This window comes from Lissotriton helveticus, chromosome 8, assembly GCF_964261635.1.
Source record: "Lissotriton helveticus chromosome 8, aLisHel1.1, whole genome shotgun sequence".
Lineage (NCBI taxonomy): Eukaryota > Metazoa > Chordata > Amphibia > Caudata > Salamandridae > Lissotriton > Lissotriton helveticus.
This window is the reverse complement of record NC_136069.1, coordinates 23,878,595-23,904,474: the sequence shown is the minus strand read 5'-3', so window position 1 is coordinate 23,904,474 and position 25,880 is coordinate 23,878,595. Positions and strand designations below refer to the sequence as shown.

At 47.7% G+C, this 25,880-nt stretch overlaps 2 protein-coding genes across 5 annotated transcripts in view; one reads left to right on the top strand and one right to left on the bottom strand.

Annotated features, from left to right (window-relative positions):
* The window catches only part of LOC144772249 (uncharacterized), a 214,218-nt gene extending 209,980 nt beyond the window's left edge, over positions 1-4,238 (bottom strand). For both annotated transcript variants that reach the window (XM_078656465.1, XM_078656466.1), the window contains exon 1: positions 3,624-4,238. In XM_078656465.1, coding sequence (XP_078512591.1) covers positions 3,624-3,647 — 24 coding nt within the window. In that variant the 5' untranslated portion in view covers positions 3,648-4,238. The remainder of the gene's footprint in view (positions 1-3,623) is intronic.
* Positions 4,239-4,532: 294 nt separating this feature from the next.
* The window catches only part of LOC144772247 (uncharacterized), a 228,007-nt gene continuing 206,659 nt past the window's right edge, over positions 4,533-25,880 (top strand). For all 3 annotated transcript variants that reach the window (XR_013599698.1, XR_013599699.1, XM_078656463.1), the window contains exon 1: positions 4,533-4,838. Coding sequence is in view for 1 of the 3 variants with exons in the window: in XM_078656463.1 (XP_078512589.1) it covers positions 4,815-4,838 (24 nt within the window). In the remaining 2 variants the exon portion in view is untranslated. The remainder of the gene's footprint in view (positions 4,839-25,880) is intronic.

Here is a 25,880-nt window from a genome sequence, read left to right as displayed (position 1 = left end):
GCGGACTGCTGAGAAACCTACATTTTTTTTACGATTCGGAGGTGCGAACTCTGGATACATGACTGCAGCCCCCCACTTTATGCTTGAGTCTAAATTCTTAATGCAAACAGCCCTGCTGATGAATGTCTTGAGTCCCGGGCCAAAACTCTAAGGACACAAGAGCAGAGCCCCACATCCTGCATCTGTCTTGACTCAGGGGTAAAGCTTTCATGGACGTGAGTCTCTACATGCAGTCTGCACCTTGATTTTAGGCGAAAACTCCATGTCCATGAGTGCAGGTGAGTTGCTCTCTGTGTCTTGGTCCTGGGGTGCAGGTTATGGGATGCACCCACGCCCCAATTGCCGTAGTCGGCTTCAGCACCTCTGCCCCGGCTGTGGACCTCACCTCTTTGGCATGGGGAGTCTTTTTATTATTTTTATTTCCCCGGCCATGCTGGGGGGGCCACACTGCACGTTCAGTGTTCGAGGAGGAGGGACCTCTTTTCAATCCACGTAGGCGGCTGCACTTCGGGAAGATCTTCCTCAGTCAGTGGCAGCTACATGCAAGGCCGCTTCCCGGGGCACAACGGGAGGACTCCGCTTCGACGCGGTAAGTCACTTTCATTTATAGAGCCTTCCCGCCCCTTGCAGCCGGCATTTACTCCTCCCGGGCAAAAGCAGGGGGGTGCGGGTGTCGCTACTCTGGGCCGCAGCCTTCTCGCTCTTCCACCCCGCCGCCGCAGCCTCACATTTCACACGCTGCGCGAGGTGGGGAGGTGTTTGCGCTATTCCTTGGGTTGCTCACTAACGGCCGAGTTATGCGCACATTTCAGTTCACCTGTTGCCGCAGATGCTGGCATCTTCAACAGTCGGGGTACTTCTCCGTCGAGGGTGACCTCCGCTTGTGCCCACACCCAATGCAGTCGCCGTAGCCGCTCTCACTCACTTCGCAGGGGCATGGGCTGGCGCCAGGGGCGGCCAGCCCTCTCTCAGACACCAGTCACGTTTGCTCGCAGGGAGCGGAGGAGTGGGTAGGTACTCCACTCTCCCTCTTCCTTGCAGCGGGCTCACAACACAACACTGCACATCAGGGGGGATGGCGGGGGGGAGCGGAAGGTGAACTATTAAACAAGAGAAAGGGGTCCGAGCAGGCAACCGGGAGAAAGAAGCCGAGGTGGTGGAAACACCACCATGTTTCTCCGAGGTGAAGCAGAAATGCCTCGGAGAAACGCACGGTCATTTTAGGATTCGGGGGCGTGTTTTTCTTTCTCTCCTCTTCCCATTTGCTGGAATGTAAAATTCCAACCAATGGGAAGAGGAGAGAAAGAAAACAGAAAGAAAGTAAAAAACACACCCCCGAATCCCAAAAAGACGGGGCTTAAACGGAGTGACGCCCCTCTCCTCCAATGGCTGGCCTCCGTTTAGGAAGCCAGCCAATGGAGAAGAGGGGCGGGTTCAAGCCCCACTCTCTGAAACATCAGTTTTCTCCCAGCGAGAGCTGCGCAAGCGCAGCCTTCGCTAGGCGAAACCTAAAAACCATGGCAGACTGACTCTAATAAATACCGACCCATCTCCAACATCCCTGCTCTGGCAAAGCTCCTAGAAAAATGCGTCAAGAGCCAACTCTGCAATCACATAGACAACTATCAACTCCTCGATCAACACTAATCAGGTTTCCGTCAAGATCACAGCACTGAATCATATCGTGGATGACATACTAAAAATACTGGATCGAAACGAATCATGCCTTCTGATACTGGTTGATTTATCAGCTGCCTTTGACATCCTCAAACATGATAATCTACTGAACTTATTGGGACAAAGGATGGGCTTATCAGGGGTCTGTATTAGAATGGTTCTCTTCATTCCTCCAAAGCAGTTCCCTAGGAGTCAAAATGAATCAATCTCCATCTAAGCCACATGCGATCACTCTTGGCGTTCCTCAAGGATCTAGTCTCTCACCCATTCTCTTCAACTTATTCCTGGAACCACTGGCAAACCACCTAAAATCTACTAACATCCATTACTATATGTACGCTGATGACATTTAAAATACACACCTCTGGCTCACAGATAACTATCTCAAACTCAATGCTTCTAAAAACGAATTTCTTCTCATCTTAATGTCGAATAACATTCCCAAGCTAGATCTCTGGTTGAAACACCTTACAGCCCTCAAATGCTCGCCCCACATCGTAGACCGTGCCAGATCCTTGGGTATTACATTAGACAAACACCTGAATATGCAGGATCACATTAGCGCAGCCACCAAAAGAGCGAACTACCAATTGAGCATCCTGCGGAAACATAAACCCTACCTTCCACCCGAAGACATAAAAACAAGCAGTCCAAGCTTTTGTATTGCCCAGACTGGATTATGGTAGTGCCACACTATGTGGCTTACCTCAATACAAACTAGCCCCTCTAAGAGCCTCCCTCAATGCAGCAGGAAGACTTATCCTCAGAACTAAATAAAACACACACATCTCGCCGGCCCTAAAATCCTTAAACTGTGTACCGTATGAAGCAAAAATGCAACAGAAAATTGCTTGCATGATGCATAAAGCGTTACACTTCAATACCCCCAGTAACCTGGCTCAAAAGCTAGAAAAATCAGGTGGCAGCAGATCCCCGTGAAGTGTGCACACCTTGCTTCTGTAACCCCAACTAACCCACAAAAAGAAAACAGGTGCCAGAGCATTCTTGGTTATTGCACCTAAGATATGGAACTCTCTACCTCCAGAACTCGCCAAATCTCCTCTACCGCCTCCTTCACAAAAGAAGCAAAATCTTTTCTGCTGAATATGTTTTTACCCCAAGGCAATATATCGGTGACAATGAAAATGTATATGTACCGACCTCTTATGATAATTGGCCATCCTATTACAGACTTTAATCGAGACCAAACCTTTTTATCCTATTTTACGTTCTTAAAGGTTTGACTCTCACGCATGTGGTTTTTTTTTACCAGTCCAATTCTTACTATACTTCTTGTCATGTAAAGCGCTCTGATACCCACTAGGGTCAAGTTTGCGCTATACAAAACTTTAATAAATAAAAATGAATACAAACATAAATTCAACATTGGAAGTAATTTCAAGTAACTATAAGTGGCGCCCTTGTCATGCACTGCTTATCACCTAACATATTACATCAGTCATGACATATTCTATTAAATAAATTAAGTTTAAGGCCCTGGTAATGTTCTTCAAAGCCCTTCATGGTAAGGGCGCTGGCTGCCTCAGGGCAAGAGTCAGCCACTTCTTGCCTGCCACATTCCTGAGGTCTTCCTCCATGGGACTATGCCTGCGTCCCCAGAGTTCGCCTTGCCCGGGCCGTGGGGCAGATCTCCAGGCGTCTGGGAGCCAAAGTGTGGAACCAACTACCGGCTTCTCTCAGATCTACTGCTGACATTACAGTTTTTAAGAAGCTTCTCGAAACCTGGTTCTTTCAGTGCTAGCTGTGTGTATCAGGTCTGTTTGCTTGAGACTATTAGCGCCTGGACACTTTGACAACATTGGGCATGGCGAGGGTGCCCAACTACAGGTAAAACATGTTACTACCATACAATAGTTTTATGATGCTTTATTTTACATCTTGCCTGTTTTCAAAAATGCATGCATAAATTACAAAATAGTACTCACCTTTGTTGGTTCTTGATGGGCCATGTCTTTCCTTGTAAGTTCAGAGCTGGAAATGCAGAGTCTGGGCTGTGACTGGGCAGAGCAGCAGGAAATCCACAGAGGTAGGGGGCTGCCTCGACTCTCTCTATTAGTACTTCAGTAATGAAGGCTTGAAATATGATCACCAGTGAGCAGCTCACTCCATAAGGAACTCCTCCCAATAATGAGATGAGTAATCTCTTTATTGAGGAGGACAGCAGACAGGAGTGACTGTTCTACCACCAAAGGCTCAAGAAACTACAACAGTAAAGAGAAAAGAATCTGGAAAGAGTTCTTCTCTCAATAGATACGAGATCAGTAACTAAATAAAGAGCTCTGGCTCACTTTCATCTCTATAAGTGACTGAGCTTCTCCATCAACAAGCACAAGCTAAGCAAATACACTGAGATCTCAGTGTTAATCGATAAGCCGCTGCAGAGTTCCTCTGTCTGTGATCACAGGGTAGGTACTTGAACCCAGGGGTATGCAGCTGTTCCCTTCGCCCCCAGCAGCCAGGGCCTAGCGCCTGGATGCCCCCACGGGTGATCAGTGCGCTCCACAGACCCTGCTCGACTGATGGACTCTGTCAATAAAGAATGGAAGTCCCTGGCACGGAACTGCCCGGATGGCTCCTCCCTCGGGGCCAACGAGATGCAACTGCCTAGAGCGCCTCCACCAATAACAACGAGAGACTAGGGACCGTGGCTGTTTCATCAACCAATCAGACGGCAGGGAGAGATGTGTCTTTCTACTGCGCATGCGTGAATGGAACCCATCAGAGCGCAGGTCAGTAGAGATTAGTATATCTCCAGTGCGCGTGACAATGCAGGAAGACGTGGCCTGGTTGCGCGCATGCGCATAGGAATGATGTCCTCTATGCGTGCATGGTAACCGTCACACTGCGCTCGCGTGCGCAGACGGTTTGTTTTGATTTTGTATTGAGCAGCCGGGATGCGCGAGGCCGTGCAGGAGCCGGGAGGAGCCCGGCCAGAGGCCTTCAATATTAAACTCTTCGGAGGTCTATCGCATCAGATCAATTAATATGCTTATCAAGGTTCTGTAGAGAGGCCGGGCGCCCTCCGTCGTTCCGCCCCATCATCTGTCACTTCACCCCCCCAACCCCACGGCTGCCTCGTTTGCACAAGTGAAAGTACAAGAAAGAGCCGGAAGGACATGCCTCACCAGACGTCCGAAAGAGTGAGTATCAGCACTGCACAGAGAGTTCAATGGAGCCCTGATGAAAACAGTTACTGTATGGAATTTAAATTTAAAAAGCATAAAACTAACAGGTGGCTACATTACTCTAAGTCAGTAGAAATGACTCAGGGCTGCCTCCAGTCCATGGCTAGGTCTGCTTGAGAAAGCAGCCGCTGTGTTACATACTGCTTGCAATATACATAGAGGGTGCCCTGAAGCACCCCTCCTAACCCAGGGGCTCATTTGGTATATGTATATAAAGATAACTCTAATCACTAGTATATGCAGTAGACCTTTATATTATCTACCATTCCTATGTGACTCTTAGAGTATATCCAGTCGTATCCCTTCCCTATGTATATAAAGATAACTCTAATCACTAGTATATGCAGTAGACCTTGTACTCTCTACCATTCCTATGTGACTCTTAGAGTATATCCATTCGTAGCCCTTCCCTATGTATATATAGATAACTCTAATCACTAGTATATGCGTAGACCTTTGTACTCTCTACCATTCCTGTGTGACTCTTAGAGTATATCCATTCGTAGCCCTTCCCTATGTATATAAAGATAACTCTAATCACTAGTATATGCAGTAGACCTTGTACTCTCTACCATTCCTATGTGACTCTTAGAGTATATCCATTCGTAGCCCTTCCCTATGTATATATAGATAACTCTAATCACTAGTATATGCGTAGACCTTTGTACTCTCTACCATTCCTATGTGACTCTTAGAGTATATCCATTCGTATCCCTTCCCTATGTATATAGAGATAACTCTAATCACTAGTATATGCATTAGACCTTTGTACTCTCTACCATTCCTATGTGACTCTGAGTATATCCATTCGTAGCCCTTCCCTATGTATATATAGATAACTCTAATCACTAGTATATGCGTAGACCTTTGTACTCTCTACCATTCCTGTGTGACTCTTAGAGTATATCCATTCGTAGCCCTTCCCTATGTATATAAAGATAACTCTAATCACTTGTATATGAAGTAGACCTTTGTACTCTCTACCATTCCTATGTGACTCTTAGAGTATATCCATTTGTATCCCTTCCCTATGTATATATAGATAACTCTAATCACTAGTATATGCGTAGACCTTTGTACTCTCTACCATTCCTGTGTGACTCTTAGAGTATATCCATTCGTATCCCTTCCCTATGTATATAAAGATAACTCTAATCACTAGTATATGCATTAGACCTTTGTACTCTCTACCATTCCTATGTGACTCTGAGTATATCCATTCGTAGCCCTTCCCTATGTATATATAGATAACTCAAATCACTAGTATATGCGTAGACCTTTGTACTCTCTACCATTCCTGTGTGACTCTTAGAGTATATCCATTCGTAGCCCTTCCCTATGTATATAAAGATAACTCTAATCACTTGTATATGAAGTAGACCTTTGTACTCTCTACCATTCCTATGTGACTCTTAGAGTATATCCATTTGTATCCCTTCCCTATGTATATAGAGATAACTCTAATCACTAGTATATGCAGTAGACCTTTGTACTCTCTACCATTCCCATGTGACTCTTAGAGTATATCCGTTTGTATCCCTTCCCTATGTATATAGAGATAACTCTAATCACTAGTAAATGCAGTAGACCTATGTACTCTCTACCATTCCTATGTGACTCTTAGAGTATATCCATTCGTATCCTTTCCTATGTATATAAAGATAACTCTAATCACTAGTATATGCATTAGACCTTTGTACTCTCTACCATTCCTATGTGACTCTGAGTATATCCATTCGTAGCCCTTCCCTATGTATATATAGATAACTCTAATCACTAGTATATGCATTAGACCTTTGTACTCTCTACCATTCCTATGTGACTCTGAGTATATCCATTCGTATCCTTTCCTATGTATATAAAGATAACTCTAATCACTAGTATATGCATTAGACCTTTGTACTCTCTACCATTCCTATGTGACTCTTAGAGTATATCCATTCGTAGCCCTTCCCTATGTATATAAAGATAACTCTAATCACTTGTATATGAAGTAGACCTTTGTACTCTCTACCATTCCTATGTGACTCTTAGAGTATATCCATTCGTATCCCTTCCCTATGTATATAGAGATAACTCTAATCACTAGTATATGCAGTAGACCTTTGTACTCTCTACCATTCCCATGTGACTCTGAGTATATCCATTCGTATCCCTTCCCTATGTATATAAAGATAACTCTAATCACTAGTATATGCAGTAGACCTTTATATTATCTACCATTCCTATGTGACTCTTACAGTATATCCAGTCGTATCCCTTCCCTATGTATATAAAGATAACTCTAATCACTAGTATATGCAGTAGACCTTGTACTCTCTACCATTCCTATGTGACTCTTAGAGTATATCCATTCGTAGCCCTTCCCTATGTATATATAGATAACTCTAATCACTAGTATATGCGTAGACCTTTGTACTCTCTACCATTCCTGTGTGACTCTTAGAGTATATCCATTCGTAGCCCTTCCCTATGTATATAAAGATAACTCTAATCACTAGTATATGCATTAGACCTTTGTACTCTCTACCATTCCTATGTGACTCTTAGAGTATATCCATTCGTATCCCTTCCCTATGTATATAGAGATAACTCTAATCACTAGTATATGCATTAGACCTTTGTACTCTCTACCATTCCTATGGGACTCTTAGAGTATTTTCATTCGTATCCCTTCCCTATGTATATAGAGATAACTCTAATCACTAGTATATGCATTAGACCTTTGTACTCTCTACCATTCCTATGTGACTCTGAGTATATCCATTCGTAGCCCTTCCCTATGTATATATAGATAACTCTAATCACTAGTATATGCGTAGACCTTTGTACTCTCTACCATTCCTGTGTGACTCTTAGAGTATATCCATTCGTAGCCCTTCCCTATGTATATAAAGATAACTCTAATCACTTGTATATGAAGTAGACCTTTGTACTCTCTACCATTCCTATGTGACTCTTAGAGTATATCCATTTGTATCCCTTCCCTATGTATATATAGATAACTCTAATCACTAGTATATGCGTAGACCTTTGTACTCTCTACCATTCCTGTGTGACTCTTAGAGTATATCCATTCGTATCCCTTCCCTATGTATATAAAGATAACTCTAATCACTAGTATATGCATTAGACCTTTGTACTCTCTACCATTCCTATGTGACTCTGAGTATATCCATTCGTAGCCCTTCCCTATGTATATATAGATAACTCTAATCACTAGTATATGCGTAGACCTTTGTACTCTCTACCATTCCTGTGTGACTCTTAGAGTATATCCATTCGTAGCCCTTCCCTATGTATATAAAGATAACTCTAATCACTTGTATATGAAGTAGACCTTTGTACTCTCTACCATTCCTATGTGACTCTTAGAGTATATCCATTTGTATCCCTTCCCTATGTATATAGAGATAACTCTAATCACTAGTATATGCAGTAGACCTTTGTACTCTCTACCATTCCCATGTGACTCTTAGAGTATATCCGTTTGTATCCCTTCCCTATGTATATAGAGATAACTCTAATCACTAGTAAATGCAGTAGACCTATGTACTCTCTACCATTCCTATGTGACTCTTAGAGTATATCCATTCGTATCCTTTCCTATGTATATAAAGATAACTCTAATCACTAGTATATGCATTAGACCTTTGTACTCTCTACCATTCCTATGTGACTCTGAGTATATCCATTCGTAGCCCTTCCCTATGTATATATAGATAACTCTAATCACTAGTATATGCATTAGACCTTTGTACTCTCTACCATTCCTATGTGACTCTGAGTATATCCATTCGTAGCCCTTCCCTATGTATATAAAGATAACTCTAATCACTTGTATATGAAGTAGACCTTTGTACTCTCTACCATTCCTATGTGACTCTTAGAGTATATCCATTCGTATCCCTTCCCTATGTATATAGAGATAACTCTAATCACTAGTATATGCAGTAGACCTTTGTACTCTCTACCATTCCCATGTGACTCTGAGTATATCCATTCGTAGCCCTTCCCTATGTATATAAAGATAACTCTAATCACTTGTATATGAAGTGGACCTTTGTACTCTCTACCATTCCTATGTGACCCTTAGAGTATATCCATTCGTATCCCTTCCCTATGTCTATAGAGATAACTCTAATCACTAGTATATGCAGTAGACCTTTGTACTCTCTACCATTCCTATGCGACTCTTAGAGTATATCCATTCGTATCCCTTCCCTATGTATATAGAGATAACTCTAATCACTAGTATATGCAGTAGACCTTTGTACTCTCTACCATTCCTGTGTGACTCTTAGAGTATATCCATGTGTATCCCTTCCCTATGTATATAAAGATAACTCTAATCACTGGTATATGCAGTGGACCTTTGTACTCTCTACCATTCCTATGTGACCCTTAGAGTATATCCATTCGTATCCCTTCCCTATGTATATAGAGATAACTCTAATCACTAGTATATGCAGTAGACCTTTGTACTCTCTACCATTCCTGTGTGACTCTTAGAGTATATCCATGTGTATCCCTTCCCTATGTATATAAAGATAACTCTAATCACTGGTATATGCAGTGGACCTTTGTACTCTCTACCATTCCTATGTGACTCTTAGAGTATGTCCATCTGTATCCCTTCCCTATGTATATAGAGATAACTCTAATCACTAGTATATGCAGTAGACCTTTGTACTCTCTACCATTCCTATGTGACTCTTAGAGTATATCCATTCGTATCCCTTCCCTATGTATATAGAGATAACTCTAATCACTAGTATATGCAGTAGACCTTTGTACTCTCTACCATTCCTATGTGACTCTTAGAGTATATCCATTCGTATCCCTTCCCAATGTATATAAAGATAACTCTAATCACTAGTATATGCAGTAGACCTTTGTACTCTCTACCATTCCTATGTGACTCTTAGAGTATATCCATTTGTAGCCCTTCCCTATGTATATAGAGATAACTCTAATCACTGGTATATGCAGTAGACCTTTGTACTCTCTACCATTCCTATGTGACTCTTAGAGTATATCCATTCGTATCCCTTCCCTATGTATATAGAGATAACTCTAATCATGGGTATATGCAGTAGACCTTTGTACTCTCTACCATTCCTATGTGACTCTTAGAGTATATCCATTCATATCCCTTCCCTATGTATATAGAGATAACTCTAATCACTGGTATATGCAGCAGACCTTTTAACTCTCTACCATTCCTATGTGACTCTTAGAGTATATCTATTTGTATCCCTTCCCTATGTATATAGAGATAACTCTAATCACTAGTATATGCAGTAGACCTTTGTACTCTCTACCATTCCTGTGTGACTCTTAGAGTATATCCATTCGTAGCCCTTCCCTATGTATATAGAGATAACTCTAATCACTAGTATACGCAGTAGACCTTTGTACTCTCTACCATTCCCATGTGACTCTGAGTATATCCATTCGTATCCCTTCCCTATGTATATAGAGATAACTCTAATCACTAGTAAATGCAGTAAACCTTTGTACTCTCTACCATTCCTATGTGACTCTTAGAGTATATCCATTCGTATCCCTTCCCTATGTATATAGCGATAACTCTAATCACTAGTAAATGCAGTAAACCTTTGTACTCTCTACCATTCCTATGTGACTCTTAGAGTATATCCATTCGTATCCCTTCCCTATGTATATAGAGATAACTCTAATCACTAGTTTATGCAGTAGACCTTTGTACTCTCTACCATTCCTGTGTGACTCTTAGAGTATATCCATTCATATCCCTTCCCTATGTATATAGAGATAACTCTAATCACTAGTATATGCAGTAGACCTTTTAACTCTCTACCATTCCTATGTGACTCTTAGAGTATATCCATTCATATCCCTTCCCTATGTATATAGAGATAACTCTAATCACTAGTATATGCAGTAGACCTTGTACTCTCTACCATTCCTATGTGACTCTTAGAGTATATCTATTTGTATCCCTTCCCTATGTATATAGAGATAACTCTAATCACTAGTATATGCAGTATACCTTTGTACTCTACCATTCCTATGTGACTCTTAGAGTATATCCAGTCATATCCCTGCCCTATGTATATAGAGATAACTCTAATCACTGGTATATGCAGTATACCTTTGTACTCTACCATTCCTATGTGACTCTTAGAGTATATCCATTCATGTCCCTTCCCTATGTATATAGAGATAACTCTAATCACTAGTATATGCAGTAGACCTTTGTACTCTCTACCATTCCTGTGTGACTCTTAGAGTATATCCATTCGTAGCCCTTCCCTATGTATATAGAGATAACTCTAATCACTAGTATATGCTGTAGACCTTTTAACTCTCTACCATTCCTATGTGACTCTTAGAGTATATCCATTCGTATCCCTTCCCTATGTATATAGAGATAACTCTAATCACTAGTATATGCAGTAGACCTTGTACTCTCTACCATTCCTATGTGACTCTTAGAGTATATCCATTCGTATGCCTTCCCTATGTATACAGACATAACTCTAATCACTAGGGGGCGTGGCTAAGCAAGCCACGATGGCGGCCGTGCTTTGCTGAGGCTCCGCGATCGGGCTGACACTTATCCAGACCCGAGGATCGCCGTGAGCCCCACAACACAAATCCGCTGACCGGAGCACTCCTGCACACCGGAGCATCGGCCACTGTGTTTCTGCCGACGCTAGAAGGGGCGAATTTCCTCCTTGGACGCTTCCACCGGAGTCGCACGCCGAGACCTAAGATGGCGCCCACGGCCCGGTGACACTGCTCTCCCCGAGACCCCCTACGTACAGCATTAAGGGGACTACCGGCAGATTGCCCAGATCAGGCAAAGAGACCAGCGGGAATCGAGCGCTGCTGTGCCCTGCCGCTGCGACACCCCCCCGGCTACAGGAGCCGTCCCGACACTCCCAGGGCTCACCCCTGCTGCGTTCCGGTCCCCGGTGGCCGCATCGGGCAGTCCACGGAGCCTGCCGACATCGCTACGCCCATCGCCGGAGGTAGGCGCAGAGCAGGGACTACCTGCATGACTGGGGCGCCCTCCGCTGCCATCTGACACCTGTTCCCCGGTGGTGCCTGACCTCAACATGGCGCCCATGCTCGTCTGAGAGGGATGATGTCCGAGGAGCTCCCAGCTGTTCTTCTAGAGCCCCTGATCGCCACGCGCCACCCACACGCTCCTGCTACCTGCTCCTGAGGGGGCTGGACTGGCCCCCCCCTTTTTTCTCCCAGCCACACGATTGTTGCGGCCACCTGGCCCCACCGAGGTGCCCAGAAACTTGCCCCCCCCGGCTGTGGGGACCACCAGGGCGGGACTACCGGCACCCACAATGAGGACAGCCAGTGGGGAGACCCCGCAGCCTACGCCCCTGCTTCGCCCTTCAAGTGCGAGCACTTCACCGCTCGGGAGTCCAGGCCCTGGTGGACTAGCCCTTGGCCGCCCTGCACCTGCTGTGACCACGCATCCTCCCCTGACGAGGGTCTGCTCGAGGGACCTCTCCTCGAAGGTCCCGCCTCTCCCTGCCCTCACTGACTCACAGCGCCCCACCTGCTGTCAGCATGGGGAAACTTAGGGGCACACAGGCGACCGCCGTCCCTGAAACGGCCCAGAGAATATGCCACACACCCGGACCTGGTCGCAATCCCATGCGCCACAAACAGACCCCACATTATCGGCGAAGCTGGACCAGGTGCTAGCTGCCATAGAGATGTCCCGACTATCAATGGAGGAACGTTTGGGCACCCTCTCGACGGACATCAGCTTGGTCCGCGACGATCACCGCAAACTGGCGGACAGAGTGACGGCAGGGGAGAAGATTTTGACCGACCTACAACCCGCCGTGAAGGCGCAGAGGACAGATCTACAAGAGGTCCTGCGTCGCGTGGCGACCCTTGAAGAGTGCACAGTCGATTTGGAGGGGCGGTCGAGACGATGTAACATCTGCGTCCTGGGCCTTCTGGAGGGAATTGAGAACTCAGACCCCTTGAACTACATGGAGTCCTGGACCAGGTCTTTCACCCCCGAAGCGGAACGCTCGGCGTTCTTCTCCATTGAACGAGCTCACAGGGTCCCCGCCCGGGAGCCAAGATCAGGCTTCCCTCCTAGACCCATGTTAGCCAAGTTCCTACATTTCCGTGACCGTGACGCGGTGCTCCGCGCGGCCCGGGCAGCGGGCCCCTTGCAGGTGGAGGACCAGCATGTAATGGTGTTCCCGGATTATGCTCGAGGGGTTCAGCAGCAGAGGTCCACATTTCTCGAGGTCAAACGGCGCCTCCGTGCAAACGATGTCCAGTACTCCTTGCTGTTCCCAGCCCGCCTCAAGGTCTTCCACAAGGGTAGGGCCATCTTCTTCGACACAGCCGAGGAGGCGCGAGATTGGGCTGAGCTCCACTGCCCATTACTACCCAAGGCGGGAGTCCAACGAGATCAGAACAGTCCCTCGCGGAGATCCAGGAGACGAGGTCTGAAGCGCCCCCCAGCGAGCCCCTCCAAGAGCCAAGGATCCTCCCCCTCGAGATCGCCTGATTTAACGCAGATCATGCGAGAGCGACGAGATGCCCTGAGAGCGGTGGTTGAACTGCACTCGTCGCCCCTGGCACCGGACCTGGAACGCCAACCACACCTCTTCACTCCGGAGAGAGACCGTAACAGTGATGGCACGATGTCTGGAATAGGTCAGACCTCTTCCCCCTGGTCATCACGCAAACGATGGACGCTATCCTGGATGGACGACCTAGCACCTCTGAGTAATATATGACTGGATTGTATCCTCTTTATGAACACCTTACTTACCGAATGTGCTCTGAATCTACTTAAGCGCTCTTCCTATGTAGGCTCACGCGCGACATACGTCACTCCTACAAAAGCCCGATCAGCTCCCAGCCTCGCATACACACGCGCTGCCACCCCCGCAGTTACTTGTTGTATTCTTCCCCTAGTGGGACACTAGTTTGGATATACCGCCCCCGGTGATGTATCCCCTGCATTGGGACTGTTTCCCGCCCCCTGTTACAACAGTTTTCTCTCCTGTCAGTTCCTGTCCCTTCCCCTCCGCAGCAAGGCGCGCATGGGCATGCACACGATATGCGAATTCACATTCCCCCGGGCCTCCTGGGTGTTCTCAGTTGTTTACACGACCTCTGATTGATGGCAGTTCCACGATCGGACGTTAATGTCCTCACACTCAATGTACGGGGCCTTCACACGCCTAGTAAGCGCTATTCTGTTTACTCATACATCAAGCGCATGACGGCTGGAATTGCTCTCCTACAGGAGACACACATTAATGGCACCGAATTGGGCAGGCTGCAGGCTAAATGGCGCGGGACGTTCTGTGCCACGACATATTCAGCTTTTGCGCGCGGCGCCTTAATCTGGGTTAGGCCAGGCACCCCCTTCCGGGAGCTTAAGCCGGTGGTGGACAGGGAGGGCAGGTACGCTCCACTGGAGGGGCTTTTAGACGGTCAGGGGATCCTCCTAGGCAGCATATACGCCCCTAACACTGAGCAAGACAAGTTCTGGGATCACCTTACGGTGGTCTTGGCCCAATTCACTGCTATTCCCTGGGTCTCGGGAGGCGATTACAACTGCGCGCTTGACCCTTCCCTGGACCGATCGCACCCTCCCCCTCCACGCTCCCCAGCTCCCCGACAATCAGAGTTGTTCCGAGCTTGGACCACGCACTGGGCGCTCACCGATGCTTGGCGACACATACATCCTCATGCCCGCCTTTATTCGTTCCACTCTATCCCTCACAACCTCCGGGTCCGCCTTGACAGGTTTCTATGCTCAGCGCAGATCCTCCCTACGATCGTCTCAGCAGACTACCTAGGACGGGTCATCTCAGATCATGACGCTCACATACTGCGGCTCACCTGGCGCCCCCCACACCCACCTGTCCCAGCCTGGTGACTACCTAGGGAATGTCTGACTGATCAGGTGTTCCGAGACTCGCACACACGCAGCATACAGGACTACTTCACACACAACACGAACACGGCCTCTTCGATTTTGATAGAGTGGGATGCGTTCAAGGTGGTGGCACGGGGGGAATGCATTAAAGAAATCACAGGGGTCCGGCGCACGTTGGAACAGGCACTTACAACCACGGAACAGCGCCTAGCTACACTCACTAAACAAGCTGATCCCTCTGAGGAGCACGCTGCGCTCACAGCTGAAGCAAAGTCAGCCTACCAGGCTGCCTGTGCTGATCTCCGGAAATATAATTTCAGGGCGTATGCCTCCAGAGTCCATAGAGACAGGGACAAAACGGGTGCGATGCTCGCATGGCTGGCGCGACAGGACACCGAAACCAGACCGATCACGGACATCGTCACCCCGGAGGGTGAGCTCGTGCGCTCCCAGGCGGAGATCCTTCTGGCGTTCCAACGCTACTACACCGTAGTGTACGGCGCCCCGAACTCGCTTTCTCCGTCGTCTGTCACCCATTTCCTAGTTCCGCTGCCACTACCCACGATCTCGGATGCCGACAAACTCGTGCCTTCTGGACCAGACTCCCACTGGCCCCGATAGGACGAATTGCCCTAGCTAAAATGATAATGCTTCCCCGGCTCCTATATCATTTTACCAACTTGCCGGTGGTCCCACCCAGGTCCTTCTTCCAGGACCTCAATTTCCTCCTAGGTGCCCTAATCTGGGGATCGGGCCGGCACAGGGTAGCCTTGAAAACCGTTCAGCTTCCCACCACCCAGGGAGGCCTCGGAGCCCCCTCCTTTGAGTCCTACTTTCTGGCGGCCCAGCTCTAATGGCTGTCGTACTGGACGGCGGACCGGCATACACAAGAGGCCAATACCTCAACAGGTAGGATTACGACGCCGGAGCTCACCCGTCTTCTTCTCCCGGGCACTAAACCGCGGCGCACATATCCTCTACAGGTCACGGTGGCGCGTCAATGTATGCTCCGGGTCCACCGGATGTCCCCCGGGACAACCCCATACTCCCCGTTGCTCCCGTTGGTCGGCTGGCCCAGGTCGGATTCATACTTCCCAGCCCCCATGCTAGTTGAGTGGACACGGTGTGGTATTACGGACATGGAGTCGCTCTTTGAGGAGGGTCGGATTAAATCGTTCGATCGACTTATTGCCGAATTCGGTCTCCCCCCGATCAATTCCTCCGATATCGCCAGCTCCTCGAATGTTTCCGTCCTTACCATAACCTCCAGGCCGGAGAACCAGACACACATCCAGTTATACACGCAATCCTGCACATGGGTGTAGGACGCCATTTGGTCACCTGGTTATATAAGGCGATACGAGAACTCTCGAATGCTCCCCTAGTGTCCCTACGCACCACATGGGAAGAGGACATCGGGCGCCCACTACACGACTCGGAATGGATCAAGGCGCTTGAAGCCTCAAAACGTACGTCTAGGAACGCCCGTTTTAAAAACATCCAATATTACATATTACACAGGGAGTATCTGACGCCGGCGCGGCTGCAGACATTTTACCCCACTACACAATTCCTCTGCCCCAGATGCCGCTCCCCAGATGCAGATTTCCGTCACATGTTCTGGAGCTGCCCGGACCTCCACTTCCTTTGGCGGACGGTACACAACACACTGAAAGACCTAACGTTTTGTATCCCTAGTGTTACTGCTAGCGAAAAGATGTATAGCTATGCACTGGCGATCATTAGAGGGCCCCCCTATAGCAACATGGACAGGGGCAGTCTATAAAGGGGCAGCGGCGGAAGAAGACGCCCTGCGGGAGGAGGAGGCTAAAGGCACCCGTAAACACCCCATCTCTATGGAATGGGCCATGCTACTGCATCATTTCTGACAGCTGACGCGCCATGATGACCCGGCCACGCCTGCAACTGCACCCACCCCGACCGATCCCCCCGCCCCCGCGAGCCTGCAGCCCCTGACCAACGACTAGTACCGTACTTTGGCGATTCACAGTCCCACACTACTACCTAGCTCCCGGGGCGATTGGCCCGATGCCCAATCTGACATAACACTCCTGCCCTGTGGCAGCCCTGCACACTGTAAACGCAAGTCATTGACCCATCTGACACCCGACCCCCATCTCTTCTTGATATGCCCGTGCAAACGCCCAGATGCTCCCTCCCCGAGTTCTGTCCCCCCGTTACTTGGCAACACCGCTGTACGGACGCTGCAGACCCAATCCAATGATCCCCATGATGGTGACTCACATGCTTGTGCTTTTTTCTTTCTCCTTAAATCTTGTCCTACGTTTTCTAGCTTATGTGATTACTTACATGGTCTGTACTGTTCAGATAACGAAATGCCAATAAAAACAAGTTTAAAAAAAAAAACTCTAATCACTAGTATATGCAGTAGACCTTTGTACTCTCTGCCATTCCTGTGTGACTCTTAGAGCATATCCATTTGTATCCCTTCCCTATGTATATAGAGATAACTCTAATCACTAGTATATGCAGCAGACCTTTGTACTCTCTACCATTCCTATGTGACTCTTAGAGTATATCCATTCGTAGCCCTTCCCTATGTATATAGAGATAACTCTAATCACTAGTATATGCGGTAGACCTTTGTCCTCTCTGCCATTCCTATGTGACTCTTAGAGTATATCCATTCGTATCCCTTCCCTATGTATAAAGAGACAACTCTAATCACCAGTATATGCAGTAGACCTTTGTACTCTCCACCATTCCTATGTGACTCTTAGAGTATATCCATTCGTAGCCCTTCCCTATGTATATATAGATAACTCTAATCACTAGTATATGCAGTAGACCTTTGTACTCTCTACCATTCTTATGTGACTCTTAGAGTAAATCCATTCGTATCCCCTCCCTGTGTATATAGAGATAACTCTAATCACTAGTATATGCGGTAGAACTTTGTACTCTCTACCATTCCTATGTGACTCTTAGAGTATATCCATTCGTATCCCTTCCCTATGTATATAGAGATAACTCTAATCACTAGTATATGCAGTAGACCTTTGTACGCTCTACCATTCCTATGTGACTCTTAGAATATATCCATTTGTATCCCTTCCCTAAGTATATAGAGATAACTCTAATCACTAGTATATGCAGTAGACCTTTGTACTCTCTACCATTCCTATGTGACTCTTAGAGTATATCCATTCGTATCTCTTCCTTGTGTGACTTTACAACTTGTACATTTGTAATTTTTAGGTTTCGACCTGGCGAGGGGCAAAGCCCCTCCCAGATCGAAATCTTTTGTTTTCAGTAGTGATGTTCGGACCGCCTCTGTTTCCAATTGGTTAGCTCCATAAATGGAGACTAGCCATTGGGAGACAGAGGCGGTCAATCGCGCTTTCTCTTGAAAACGCGATTCGGGGGCGTTTCTGGTGCTTTTTTTAAGCCCCGCCCCTTTGTCCCGGGCCGCGCTGCGATTGGCTGCTGGCCCGGGACACCCCCGTGACGTCATTCCCGGGCCGCGCTGTGATTGGCTGCCGGCCCGGGACACCCCCGTGACGTCAGCCAATCACAGCGCGGCCCGGGACCTGACTTGTTGTTTTTCTCCGGGATGAAAATGTAAGTCGAAACTATTAGCTTTGCCACTGCTTGCCATCGTCCTACAAGCCGATTTGTAAGTCCTTCCGTGCCTATAGGTGGTATTGAACATTTAAGAGCTGTGAAAACCTGGTGACCACGGTCATTTCTAAACTCCTGGATCTGTACTGTAGCCTGGTATCTTTCATACAAAATATTCGCACTTTCTCCCTGTGCTTGAATGTTGTATGTTCAGAATAGTTCCCGCATCCGTACAGCACTCTGACCGTGTATGTCTTCTGTGTCTATGGAGCTCTTGAACGATGACGCTTCCCTCTTCTATTCGCTCTCTTCTTTCCATGACGCTTGTCTGCTACAACCACCAGGTACTGGGTCTCTCTCCCGTGCGTGCGTCAAACGACGTGCCCTGCGTCTGCGGGTCACGTGAACGTGCGTGGCTTCCCAGCTGCCATCTTGTTTTGTGTGCACAGTGGAAAGAGCTTCTGATTTGAGAGACTTTGCTGCCGGGACCGTAGGTAAGAAATCCTGGGGACTGGCAGTGGGATTTTGGGAAGGGGCAGAAGAAGAGGAGGAACCTTAGAGGGGATTGGACCCAGAGGTGGGGAGTGTGTCGTAGTTGAGGGCAAGAGAGGACACTGCTGGAAGTTCATTAGGGGAGTGACTGGCACCCTCATGGGTATGGCACCCTGCACCGTAGTAACACCCCCCGAAGTTAACATGAACACTACACAGGTGAATTAGGTATTTTGGTACGTATTCAAGCCTAGTTAAAGTGCAAGACTTATGACACTACCCTCACTGTTTTAAAAAACAGCGGACAAGTTGCAGCAACAGGGTTTCCACCCATGAAATGGGCAGCACTGTGTCTTCTTAGTGTGAGAGCGTAACATGACTCTCACCATCGTATCATGATAGACTGCCACCAGTTCTAGCACACAGGAGGCTGTAACCCTGCACGTGGGCATCAGTATAAGGTCTCTCAATCTGCACGTGGACCGTAATCACATGCCCCTCATATGGGCAGCATTGCACTTCATATGCAGTAACATTCTCATCAGTACATATGTTACATTATTCTTATCCCGAACTCAGGCGGAGGCACTTGCCGCATTTGGGCATCTCCCTCACTGTTCCGCACACCTACTAGGAAACGGGAGTATTCTATCTCTGATCAGCTCAAGGTAGGGGTCAGCGGTGGTAGGTTAATGATAGCACAGCAGGACAACTTCGCTCCTCCAGAACTGGAAGGGCAGGGTGGAATGCCGCAGATAAGTAGAGAAGTGGTGTGTATTTTACTGTCGTGCTAGTCAATATTCGCACTAGGATGTATAGTTTTTGAATTGATCATCGAGTGTTTACTGTAGGCCACGTGCTTTAGAGAAAGTAGCATGCTTTAGATTTGATTTGGGGACCCAAATAGAATTAAGGCACAGGCAGGGCTTTACGTGGGATGAAAATTGTGTGTGGAGTGTTCTAAAGGGGCCAGACCTATGTATTAAAGGGCGTGGTTTAAAACACAACTAATATTCCTATAGAGCGCCACCCAAACGGTATTTTGGTGCTTCTCTGAGCTTTCTATTATTGCACCCAACCGGTATTCTGGTGCCTTACTGAGCTTTCTCTTATTACATCTAGATATATAACGCAACTACTGACATGCACTTAAAACCAGCTAGGGCTATTGGCTTGTTCGATGATTGTGAGATATTTAACATAAATGAATAACAACAATTGCTTTTAAAAAAAAATAAATCATATTGAAAATGTGAGATATTTAAGATAAATGAAAAACAACAATTGCTTTTTTATAAATAATATTGAAAATCTTGAGATTGAGAATCTTGAGATTGAGACTGCCAATTAAACATTACTGAGTTCTGTGGAAAGGGTTGTGGTTTTCATTCGGGGTGTCTCCAACACTCCCATTATGTTCACTCTGATAGATGCGTACACCCTTTTTCCCTTCACATCTTGTCCATCTGCATACCTTAAACCTACTCTCTTTCCTCTTCACCATATTCTTTCCAGTCTCTCCTGTATACATTTGCTCGCATCACCACATGACCATCCCGAAACACACGCCCAGCCACCTGTAAGCACTGCATTTTCTTTTACTTTCACGTGGTCAACATTTTGCATTTGCATTGAAGCAGAAATGCAGCTGAAATGTGCACCCATTTCTCTGTGTGGTCTGCAGGGAAGCCAAGGATTGTATGATTATGCATTCTGAAAACCTTTTTGCCCCACTGACAGGCAGTGTAAATAACTCTCAATGCCTTGAGCCTAACTCCAGAACTCTGTAGTGGCCCCTTCTGAACACCTGGAGGCGACCTAGCTACAAGTTCAAGTTCATGAATTTGTATAGCGCACTACTCACCCAGAGGGTCTCAAGGCGCTTGAAGGAGGGAGGGTGCATTACTTATCGAATAACCAGGTTTTTAGTTGCTTTCTGAAGGAGAGGTGGTTCTGTGTAAGTCGGAGGTGAGTGGGGAGAGAATTCCAGGTCTTGGCCGCTAAGTAGGAAAAGGATCTTCCTCCCATGGTGGATCTGTGGATACGCGGAACTGCGGCGAGGGCTTGATTGGAGGATCTTAGTTGGCGGGTGGGTGTGTAGAAGGATAGTCGTGTGTTGAGGCATTCGGGTCCTAGGTCGTAGAGGGCCTTGTGTGCGTGGGTGAGGAGATGGAACGTTATTCTTTTGTTGACGGGGAGCCAGTGTAGATCCCTCAGGTGACTGGAGATGTGAGTATGACGGGGAATGTCCAGTATGAGTCTGGCTGAGGCGTTTTGGATGCGTTGTAGTTTTTTCTGTAGTTTGGCTGTGGTCCCGGCGTATAGGGTGTTTCCATAGTCCAGTCGGCTGGTGACCAGTGCGTGGGTGACTGTTTTTCTTGTTTCGGCGGGGATCCATCGGAAGATTTTTTTGAGCATGCGTAGTATGTTGAAGCATGAGGATGACACGGCGTTGACTTGTCTGGTCATCGAGAGGGAGGAGTCTAGGATGAAGGCCAGGTTACGTGCGTGATCTGTAGGAATGGGTGCTGTACCCAGGGCCGGTGGCCACCATGAGTCGTCCCAGGCAGAAGGGGATGATCCTAAGATGAGGACTTCCATTTTGTCCGAGTTAAGTTTTAAACGGCTGTTCTTCATCCATTCGGCTACTTCTTTCATTCCTTCGTGTAGATTGGTTTTGGCGGTGTTTGGGTCTTTGGTGAGGGAGAGGATCAGCTGGGTGTCGTCTGCGTAGGAGATGATGTTGAGGTTGTGTTGGCGTGCGATGGATGCGAGGGGACTCATACGTTGAAGAGGGTGGGGCTGAGTGAGGATCCTTGTGGTACGCCGCAGATGACTTCAGTGGCTTCCGATTTGAAAGGGGGGAGGCGGACTCTCTGGGTTCTTCCGGTGAGGAACGAGATGATCCAATCCAAAGCTTTACCTTGTATTCCGATGTTGTTGAGGCGTTGTATGAGTGTGCTATGACATACTGTGTCGAAGGCGGCGGAGAGGTCGAGTAGGATGAGGGCAACTGTTTCTCCGTTGTCCAGTAGCGCTCGGATGTCGTCTGTGGCTGCGATGAGGGCTGTTTCGGTGCTGTGTTTGGCTCGGAAGCCGGACTGTGAAGGGTCGAGGGAATTGTTGGATTCAAGGAAGGTGGCGAGCTGAGTGTTGACGGCTTTCTCGATGACTTTGGCCGGGAAGGGGAGGAGTGAGATGGGGCGGTAGTTCTTAAGTTCAGAGGGGTCCGCTGTGGGTTTCTTCAGAAGGGCGCTGAGTTCGGCATGTTTCCAGGTTTCTGAGAAGGTGGCGGAGTTGAGGGAGCAGTTGATGACATCGCGGAGATGGGGTGCGATGATGGAGTCTGCTTTGTTGAAGATGTGGTGGGGGCATGGGTTAGTTGGTGAGCCTGAATGGATGGAGTTCATCAGACGGATGGTGTCTTCAGTAGTGATTGGGTTCCAGGTGCAAAGGTTGTGAGAGTGCTGTTTTCGTTCGAAGGTGGGTGGTGTGGGTTGTTCTTCGGGCAGGTTTTCAAAGCTGTTATGAATGTCGGCGATTTTGTTGTGGAAGAAAGAGGATAGAGAGTCGCTAAGGTCTTGGGAGGGAGTGATGTCGTTGGTGCCGGCGGTGGGGTTGGTAAATTCTTTGACGATATTGAATAGTTCTTTGCTGTTTTGAGCGTTGTTGTCGAGTCTATCCTTGAAAGCTGATTTCTTGGTGGATCGGATCAATTGGTGGTGTTTGCGGGTGGCGTCCTTGAAGGTGGTCAGGTTGTTAGTGGTTGGGTTTTTTCTCCAGGTTTTCTCGAGGGTACGACATAACTTCTTGGATTTCTTAAGGTCATCGTTGAACCAGGGGGCCTTTTTGCTACCTTGTTTGAACTGGTGGTTTTTCAAGGGTGCTAGTTTGTTGGCGCTGTGAGTGATCCATTGTGTGAGTTTAGTGGCAGCTTGGTTTGGGTCCGATGATATGGCGGGGGGTTTTGGTTAAGCGATGTGAAGAGTTGGTCGGTGGTGATTTTGTTCCAGTTTCTTCGAGGAATAGGTTGTGGTGGGATGTGGGTCGTGCTCTTTTTGTAGCTGAAGTGAACGCAGCTGTGGTCCGTCCAATGGAGAGCTGTGGTGTGATCGAAGGCGATGTGTTTGCTGGAGGTGAAGATAGGGTCGAGCGGGTTGGGGTGTCGACAAGTTGTTTGAGTCCGAGATTGGCCAGGTTGTCTAGGAGGGTGGTGGTGTTGCTGTTGTTTTTCTTTTCCAGGTGGAAGTTGAGGTCACCCAATAGAATGTAGTTCTCGGAGGTGAGGGCATGTGGGCTGATAAAGTCAGTGATGTCTTCGTTGAATTGTGTGCAGGTTCCCGGTGGTCTGTAGATGAGGGTGCCTCTAAGTGTGGTCCTGGGGTCGGTGTGGATCTGGAAGTGAAGGTGTTCGGTGTTCGCGAGGTTATCGTCGGAGCTGGTCGTGATTCGGATGGTGTTCTTATGGGCGATGGCGATGCCTCCTCCTGTTTGGTTGGTGCGGTCTTTTCGGATGATCTTGTAGGTGTCTGGGATGGCTATGGCGATGTCGGGCGCTGATGAGGCGTTCATCCAGGTTTCTGTAAGGAAGGCGACATCCGGCGATGTAGTGTCGAGTAGGTCCCAGAGTTCAGTGGCGTGTTTGTGGACCGATCGGGTGTTCAGCAGGATGCATTTCAGGTGGTTAGAGTCGGAGCTGTGTTTGGAGGAAGAGGATTTGGCGTGGGTTCTGATGCAGGCGAACTTGCAGGACTGTGGAAAATTAGTGCGTTTTGGTGAACATTATCTGCGCCATCTTGCCTCTTCCCCTGATGCCACACACTTTTGTCGTGCGCGCCCGCCATTTTAAGATGCCCCGATCAGAACAAACCCTTTTGCATGCCGCTAGCCCCTGACATAGCCCTTTGCCTTCGCTAAGCCTGCACGCTGACCACCCCCTGCTTGCACCTGCCTTGAGTCATAAACCCCTCTTCGGCGCTGCTCTGCCCCCGGCCCTCATCCTGTTCCCAGCGCGACACCTCCCTGCTTTCCTTTCATGATCTCCGGCCCTTAGATGCAAACCCCCTTTTTCCCCGTGTGCCCGTTTTGTCCTCCCCGTTCCCAAGCCGACACCCAGCTCTGCCGATACCACCCTTGCCCCTCCCCGTACAATAGAAAGCTTCCCCCATCAAAGAAATCCCCGGGTTGATCAAAGCCCCCACCCCATGAGACCCAATCACACTCCCCACATCCCGTGACTCGGCGGATTATCCAGCTGCGCGATGCTCATCACCTGTTGTGATTAGGGTGGGGATTTCAACTGTAAATGTGTGTGGGAACGGGCCCCAAAGGGGGATTCCGGGTATGTCTTTCCGTATATCAAAGCTTTGTCACATATATGTAAACTGCAATAAAAACCATAAAACACTGTATATAAGGGGCCAGGCCTCAAACGTAAGTTAGAGCACCTCAGAACGATACCTTCTGTCCGTTTCGTTGTGTTCTCCTCCGGAGAGAATAAAAACCCTTGTTTCCTGCCTTCCAGTCTCCAGCGCCTGCCTCTTCATTGATTTAACTGACTAGAGGGTCACAGAGGCAATACCGCCGGGCAAATATCGATTGTCCCCGACCCGATTGAAACTGTTTTTACAATTGGCGCCCAACGTGGGGCCCATCAGCGACTCGTGGATCCAGTGGGAGAGGTCCCGACGACAGAGTGAACGACTGCAACGATCGGGAGAGCTCTTGCCCAATAGACCCTCGTCTGGCAGCCGATCATCCGAACTTCACTAGTTCCGAACAGACCTCTCTCGAGTGATCTACGGTCCTGACTGGGAACCATCAGGAGTGCCGTGAGAAATACGAGAAAAAGAGGACGATCGGGCGCTGGATTCGGAAGACAAGAAACTGTCCACATGGTCCGGGTAAGGTCGTGTTGCCACGACTAATTGCGAAATTTGTTTTGATCGTTTGATTGTTCAAAATACTAGTATTGCCTTGTTTATTTTTATTTAGAGATTCACTGTCTGCAAACGGAGAAGCAACAGGCTCTCTCTCCCTTTGCAAGCAGTGGAGGATAAGTAGGGTAGCAGCCGTGCTTATTCTTTTTCTCCCCCACTCAATAATTGCTTGAAACTGAACTGTTGTTCACAAACTATTGTTTCCTGGAGATTCTCTGTCTGCAAGCAGGGAAGAGACCATCCTTTTTGCAGATAGTGAAAAAGGTAGGTAACGCAGATCTTTGCGATCCTACTCATTCTCCCCATTGTTATTTTGTTGGTCTATTGGTTTTTTTGGGATCCATGAGGTATTCACTGCCTGCAAACAACGTAGAATAGAAATATTCTGTCTAGTCTTTGCACCTAGTGATAAGATAGGCAGTGCTGACTTTTTAGTCCCTCGTTACGAGCCGTCATGTCTGTCTTCTCCCCATTGATAAATAGCCTGTTTAGCCCGGACCGGGTGTTAGAGGTGGACCATATGGCTCCACTAGAAGGCACCCCTAATAAGGACATGTTCATAAACTATGGGTTAGTCACCATAGCTTATAATAAATTATGGCATAGGTATACCGAAGATAGCCAAGATAAACAGTGGCCACTGGCAGGATCCTTTGACCTTGATAAAATAGAAACGTTAGAAATAGCCCTTCGAAATAATAAGACGACGCCAATTATGCTCGACAGTCTCGGTATGTGGCGCAGAGAGGCTACGAAACGACAGAGAAAAGACGAGGATAAACCAAGTAGGGAAATATACCGACAGGACAACCCCAGGACACCGCTACCCACAACTTACCCCCCAACACTATACCAAGGACGACCAGACTTAGGGTCAGACCAATGCGCTTTTTGTAGGTATGTCGGACACTGGAAAGCCCAATGCCCGACTCTACTGAGCGTGAGTAGGAGCAGAGGACCGACAGGAACGACAGACCGACAGTACGAGAAAAGGCGCGAGACAGAGAAGAACCCGACTTACATAGACAGGCC